Raw genomic sequence first — 7,651 nt, 5'->3', positions numbered from 1 at the left:
GCTTCATTCACTCAAAGGTGGTTTTTATTTTTAATACAGGCCTCAATGTCTCTTTGTGTATACTTTATATACTCAAATTACACACACAAAAAACCCCCTGGGGGCTGGCTTGGCCCTCGATCTTGACACCAGTAACTGACTTCCAGTGAAAGCTTTTGCTAAAATGTGATTACAGTTTTAATATGGAGGCCCTGGAGTGTCAAAATGAATTAATTAAATACGCCATTAAATAATAGTTTCTTTAATTAAAATTGTAATTAAATGAATATTTCAATAATTAAATGCCCATTCATTTTATTTAAAACATTTAATAAATTATTTATTCAGATTTCATGTAATTAATGACACAATTCATTATGTATTTAATTAATGACACATTTTTACTTGATTATTTATTTTACATTTTTATTAATTATTGACACATTCAATTATTTAATGATGTAGTTATTTAATTCATTTTGGCACTTCTGACCCTGCCGCTGTGTTCTTGAATTTATTTTATCTGTCAGCCTCACGCGTCAAAGTCTAGATAATCGATTGAACTCGTGGTAGTGTGGACTTGAAGGAGCCAGGTATCCCAGAATGCATTTCAAAACACAAGCAGCACTAGTGGTGGTGTCTAAACTGTAAGTTATATCAGGACAGGTTGTCAACATAGAACATGTTTGAGGTCGCTAGCTTTGCTGACAGTCAGCTGACAGAGTGTACCGAGCTCACAGCCCCGGGACATTTCTCGGTACTTAAGTACGCAAGTCTGTACCCGCATTTTCACTAGTCCGTGCTACTGTAGTTCACACGGGAGTCCAGACTTCCCAAGAAAGCAGCCCAATCATTCTACAATTGGAAGGCAGTGTACTTGATGACATCACAACTCCAAAGTTTTTACTGCCAGGCCCCCTTAATTTAACTGTGATTAATATTTTCAGTTGGCAAAATTTGCTTTTACATGTCTAATAAGCTTCATACAGGTCAGCACAATCACTACATGACAGAATCACAAGCTTAATCTCTCTTAATAAAAATGGTATAGAGCTACGTTGCTTATTGAATAAAAGCAAACAGGTTAGAATGCTTTTATTTTTATTTTAGTAGACACTCAAACCTACAACAGACTTGGGAAGAGAAGTGAACAAATATTTAAAACATAACTTGATCATTTCTGGAGCAGCCTTTAGGATCTCCACGTATTAACCTCCCATTTCTACTGTGTCTCAAAATGTTGGCAGCAGACAGCAGAAAGCCAAATAAATAAAGGTGTCACTTACAGAGATTACACCCCAGTCACGCTGATAAGCCGTTTTTTCAGCGAAAAGATGCCGAATATTGCTAACAATCATCCCGCTTTGCGAAAGCTATTTCAGTAAACCAGCGTTAATAAAGTTATTCTTTGTTTTAAGTTGATCTATATCTTTCTTTTAGTTTAGAACAGAATTGTTTAAGCACTAAGGGGCAATAAGAAACTACAGAAAGAGGTTGACCCTAATGCAGGCTTCTACAGTTTTAATTGCTTTTGGGTTTTCTGATGATGGAACACATTGAATGTACTGTTTGAATTCATTTTTAAATTTACACTTATGTATATAAACGCGGCCATAATAATATTCAGGTCAATTATTCTTTGTCAGTCTCCCTTTGTAGATCTTTATAGTTTTCTGTAAGGCCAAACAGAACATTCTCCCAAAATAAGAGAAAATCTTCAGCAGTTTGTTTTGAAATCAAATTACAAATTTGACACCAGAATGACTGGACGATGGGGGAGAGCCAAAATAGATGGACAGATGTTTCACCGTGATCAGAACAAAAGCTGCAGCTGACATCAATATTCTTTTTTGAAGTGTTTCTGGATAGACTTTAGCCAGATAAATGTTATGAATTAATTTAAATAAAACTTGTTTCGTTATCCTATGAGAGGAGTTTACCATCTTCATTAAATAACTGAGCCACATGTGTAATACTATTAAGAAACCAGTATCCCACAAAGAGGGATTGGTGTCTGTATAAAATGTCCTCATTGTTCCACATAACATACCTGTGGGCAGAGAAATTATGTTTATAGATGAGAGTCCATAACAAAAAGGCCTGGCGATGAAAAGCAAATATCTTAATTGTGATTTTATCAATGTCATAACTGCATATTGTTTAGATATCACATGGAGCGGAATAGCATTCTAAATGGAGCTGGGCTATTTTTGTAAATATTTTAGCGAATTAATCTTAAATGTATTATTTAAATTGCTAAAATCCAGAAAATGTAGACCACCTTTATCATATGCATTCATGAAAACAGGTTTTCTTAAATAATGAGTCTTATTTCTCCACACGAAGGTAAAGAGCATCTTGTCAGTGTCAATTAAAAGTTTTTTCTCCACATGGAGAGGCAGAGCTGCACATGTTAATCGTAATATTCCCTCCACTTTGGTAATCAGAACTCTTCCTTTTAAGGAGGGATCTCTCAGCAGCCACTGGTTTAGTTTACTATGAGTTTTCTGGATGATGGGTTCCAGATTTATGGATGTTCTTTTTTGTTGATCCTTAGTAATTATTAATCCTAAGTATCTCACTTAATTTTTAACTTGTATATTACAAATAGATGTACTGGAACATTCCTAAGTTCACACTTGTTAATATTCAGATCTAAGCCAGAAGCTCTAGAGAAGACTTTTACAGATTCCACAGCTGCAGAAATTTGGTTTTCGTTCTTCAGAAAAAGAGTAGTATCGTCAGCCAGTTGAGTGATGATCAGATTTCTGTCCAGCAGAGAAATACTTTGAATTTTACTGGATCTAATATGGTCTGCTAAGAGTTGGGCAACTAGGAAAAAGAGTTAGAGAGAGACAAGGCATCCTTGTCTAATGCCTCTTGGCAGATCAAATCTAGGACAAGTTACACCACTTAGTTTCACTGAGCTATTACCATTTCTGTATAGACTTTATAGTTCAAAGTAATCTAGAATGTCTAGCAATAGTCTTTTATTATTGGTTATCTTTTAGGCATAAAACCTGATTGTGTTTCATCTATGAGGGAATTCAGGACCATTTTGAGTCCCTGTGCTAGAATTAGGGGGCGCCGGTTATCTAAAAGTAACCGAAAATGATTGAGAAGCACTAATCCAGTGACTGTTGAACAGTCATTGGTTGAAACGTTTTCCCGGTCACGTGTCCTAGAAGTCATCAAACCCGGAAGTGAGCGTGAAGGCAAACCGGCCACGGGCAAGATGGCACGGAGCGTACTGTGTACAGGCCTCGGTGTGCTTCAGCTAGGCAGGAAAACCGCGCTGCTGTCCGGCGCTCGTTTTTACTCGCAGAGCGAATCGGAGCCGCTGACAGTCAAGCAGCAAAGCGACGGAATAAGGTGCAGCTAGTCCCTTATGCAGATACACAATAATTATGGAGCAAGTAAGACTTTGACCACAGCAGTTTGTTGTAGTGATCCGTACAGTGCCTCAGTGCGTGTGTCAGACCAACACGTACACACAAAGCACACTCGGGATGAATATTACGTCAGTGAAAAGCGGTTAAAATGTCTGTTGTTCTGAATTTGAAACAATGGGGAACATGTTTTCAGGTTATTGGTTTAACTCAAAATGCACAAAAGGAACAACTTCTGTCCCAAAAGCTTGAAGTCTAAATTTAATGAGCAATAACGTGAACATTACACTGTCTGTAATGCAGACCATTTTTTTCCTGTTTTTCTCCTGTCTTTACCCTCATAATGTCAACACAAAATACAGTTTTTAAATTATGTTTTCATGTATTAAGGAAAAGAAGTTCTCCAAACGTATCTGGCCCTTTGTGAAAATGTATTTGCGTCCTAAACCTAATAACTGGTTGTGCCACCTTTGGTGCAGTGACTTTGTTTGTCAGCTTTAGGTCATGGTCATCAGGCTCTATTTAAGTGATTTCTTCATTCAGCAGGTCTGCTGGTATTCAGACCTTTCTCTAAAATTAGAATTTATTTGATTATCTGAAACATTTAAGTGTGACGAATATTCAAAAACTAAGAAATCTGAAAAGGGGCAAATATCTATTTACGGCGCTTCTACATCATCACCTTCAGCCAAATCAAAGATGAGAAATAAAAGAAAGTAAAAAAGGTGGCAGACGCCTATATTACAGAATCATTTCTGTGACCTTGGTGAAAATTGTTCTGAAATATGTTTAAAAAAATAAGAAAAATCTTTTTTTTTCTTCTCGTCTTCAGGAGAATAATACTGAACAACCCCAAGAAGAGGAATGCTTTGTCTCTGTCCATGCTCAAGTCTCTCCGAGAGAACATCTTAGCTGATGTTGACAGCGAGGATGTCAGAGTTATCATCCTATCAGGTTGGTGTTTGTCCATTACGTGTGTGACAGAGAGAGAGCTAAATGCCAGTCTGACCTTGTTATTCGTATTTCAGCCAAAGGTCCGGTGTTTTCCTCTGGACACGACCTGAAGGAGCTGACGTCTGCTCAGGGTGGAGAATATCACACAAAGGTGTTTCACACCTGCTCAGAGGTCAGTTTGTGTTTCTTTGTCTTCGTGTCTTGTCATTCACGGAGACGTTTATTGATAATTTTATGAATTAAAATGTAATGAATCATGGTATATGCTAATTGAAAAAACTGCAAAATAAAAAGTGATGTTTCAGACAGTTTATGGGATGAAAAAGCCAAATGTGCTTAGTTTAAAATAACATGAAAAAGAGACAAACTTCATATATAAGGTGGACTTTGTTACCAAAACCACTGATTGTATGTCAAAGATCGATCTATCCACCTCAGCTTCTTTGGTTTGTTTGTTTTGTGTTTTTTACTGTGACTGCAGCGTACATGCTGACAAATCACTGTAATTTCTGCTTTGTTACAGAGACTCAGGTACAGTTTTGGTCACAAGTTTCCATCCATTCATCGTGGGCATGAATGTCATGGTTATTTTGAGCTTTGAGCTGAATTTCGCGACTTGTGTAAATCCATTATTCTCCACCTAAGATCTCATATCCTTAGAACAATTCAAAGAAATCAGTAAAAGTCCCAAATTACCAGGACATTCACGCCTATGATGGAAACGTCAGATCTCCACTATAAATATAAATGTGAAGGAAAAACTATGATGTGCTGCAGGTGATGACGCTGATACAAGACATACCTGTTCCAGTGATCGCCATGGTGAACGGTGTTGCCACAGCAGCCGGATGCCAGCTTGTTGCTAGTTGTGACATCGCTGTGGTGACGGAGAAGTCCACCTTTGCTACTCCGGGTGTCAGCGTGGGTCTGTTCTGCTCGACGCCGGCGGTGGCCATCGGCAGAGCGGTGCCGAGGAAGGTGAGAGCGCTCCTCTATTTATTTTTGGTTTTATAGTTTCATTCGATGGAAACTTTCAGATTTTCTTTTTGTTAGGACTTGGAAATCTTTGTTATCCACATGACAGAACACATTATGCGAAAGATGAAGATAATATCAGAAATGATCGTAAAACAAAGCCATTTAAAAAATGAAGTCTGCTTTTTAAAGGCTGTTTTTTGTTTATTCTCTTTAATAATCAGAACATTTTTGTTTTGTGTTTTGAAGGTTTGAGTAATTACAGTCACCACGAGTAAATTAAAAAAGACTTAAGATCCTTTTTAAATCTTTATTTACACCCTGTCTGTCTGAGCTTGGTCTATAAATGAACATCATGAAAATTATTCAACAGAAAAGTACACAGTTCTCAGTTAAACCCTATGTTTTCTATGAGGCAGTGGACGTCCCCTAAAGACCATAAAAGACTCAGGTCACTTGCGCAATGTATTTTATTTTTCTAACTGATGTTTCTAAGTGTTGATTTTCTGCAGTTTGAATCAAGAAATGCAAGAACTTGACTGATGCAGACATCTGAGCAGACAGCTTTTCTATCAAAAGCTACTAAATCTAACTACAACACAGACTTTTTTACCAATTTTTGCACTTCCAAATATGGAGCAGTGAAGACCAGCTTTAAGATTTCCCACAAAGTCATGAAAAACAGGAAGCTGTTCTCTGGAGTTTATCAATCTGTCTGTCATTCAGCTCTGAATAACTTGAAGTAATATCACTGCTGGATTTTGATTCTTCTAAGAGGACACGTGTTCAGAAGATGTTGTCTCTCTTTGGATCTACTTTCAATTGTGAAAAATCATCCTCAGTATTCTAGTATTTAGCTCTAATCAATACACATCTTCCTTTCCTTCTTTTAAACAGGTTGCTATGGAGATGTTGTTCACAGGAACTCCCATCTCAGCCCATGATGCTTTGCTGCACGGTCTGGTCAGTAAAGTGGTGCCGGAGGAGCGGTTGGAAGAGGAAACATTATCCATCGCCCAGCGTATCTGTCAAGCTAGCCGACCTGTTGTAGCCCTCGGAAAGGCCACTTTCCAAAGGTGAGAATTTACAGTGTGTAAACTGACAGACAGTTTCCATGACAATAATTTCATAGGAATCTACAAACAAACAAACAAACAAACAAACAAACAAACAAAAACTACAGTAAATTTACTGCACTGTATATTTAGCTAACAATCTTGAGGTTATGATATATTTTTAAGATTCCTCAAGTGAAAACATTTGATTTGACAGTTGTCAATGAATAAATTTATGTGGTGTTTGTTCCTGCCTGTTTTCTTCCTAAGACAAATGGCTCAAGGTCGCGATGCTGCGTATGCCACCGCCTCAAAGGTGATGGTCGACAACCTGGCTCTGAGAGACGGGCAGGAGGGGATCCGCGCCTTCATAGAGAAACGCAAACCAGTGTGGAATCATAAAGCAGAAAAAGCCCACGACTGACTGAGTTTTAGCAAATTATGCAATGATCATGTGATTAATATTGACAGGAACACATGATTAGCACTCACTGGTGAGTTGAGTAATTGCCACCAGCCTTCAGTGTATGTGTTGGCTGTGCTGTTTCATGTTCTCTGAGGATTTCCTCCTGTTCACCGTAGCTAAAGATGATGATGATCCATTGTGTGCCTTAAAAGCTGCTGTGAGAGCAATGAGAAGGAAATACACTGTTGACAAAGATGGTGGATAACAAAATAGACATAATAGATAAATGCTGCTTTCCGTCCAATTTTAGATGGATTAAATGAGGTTAAGAATGGAAAGAGAATCTTAATGTTGAGATGAGCTACATCAAAGCTCTGTTTGCTAGACTGTAAATCCTAAACAGAAGCTGAAGTTTGGATCTTTGAGCAAAATTACTGTTTTTTCAGATCCTGGTTTAATTTGTTCTGGATTTGTAATTGAAATAAGTAGAAGATTATAAAAATTAATGGTCTTGACACAAAACTATAATATTATAATTCAATAAGCTTGTTGAAATACAACTCTACTTCAGTAGCTTATAGAGGTATCAAATGTTCCCAGTATTTCAGAAAAACATTAATAACAACATAACTACAACAAAAATCTAAAAAATGAAGTATTTTTTAGGGATTTTCTTTGTCCTGTTACACATAATCCTCACAATGTCTGCAGGTCCTGAACAGTTAAAGCTGAAATTCTGCACTTAAAAAATAAAACACTATAAAATAAAATAAAAAGTCTGTAAAGAAACATTTATCAGTACTTGTTCCTTGCAAACAGGATAAACAGCCTGTGTAAGAATGAGTGTAAAACCTCCTTTCTGTGATCTGTGGGAGCGTCAGGAGGAGCAGCGA

At 37.4% G+C, this 7,651-nt stretch overlaps 1 protein-coding gene across 1 annotated transcript; it reads left to right on the top strand.

Annotated features, from left to right (window-relative positions):
• The first annotated feature begins 3,163 nt into the window (after positions 1-3,163).
• Positions 3,164-7,547, top strand: echdc3 (enoyl CoA hydratase domain containing 3). Its single transcript, XM_031760347.2, has 6 exons — positions 3,164-3,351; positions 4,201-4,322; positions 4,397-4,494; positions 5,100-5,300; positions 6,195-6,373; positions 6,623-7,547. Exons 1-6 carry the CDS (start codon positions 3,215-3,217, stop codon positions 6,774-6,776), a joined length of 891 nt encoding a protein of 296 aa, XP_031616207.1. The 5' UTR covers positions 3,164-3,214; the 3' UTR covers positions 6,777-7,547.
• Positions 7,548-7,651: the final 104 nt, after the last annotated feature.

This window comes from Oreochromis aureus, linkage group 17 (genome assembly GCF_013358895.1).
Source record: "Oreochromis aureus strain Israel breed Guangdong linkage group 17, ZZ_aureus, whole genome shotgun sequence".
In the NCBI taxonomy this organism is placed as follows: domain Eukaryota; kingdom Metazoa; phylum Chordata; class Actinopteri; order Cichliformes; family Cichlidae; genus Oreochromis; species Oreochromis aureus.
The sequence above is the reverse complement of the archived record's forward strand: the minus strand, read 5'-3'. Positions and strand labels throughout refer to the sequence as shown.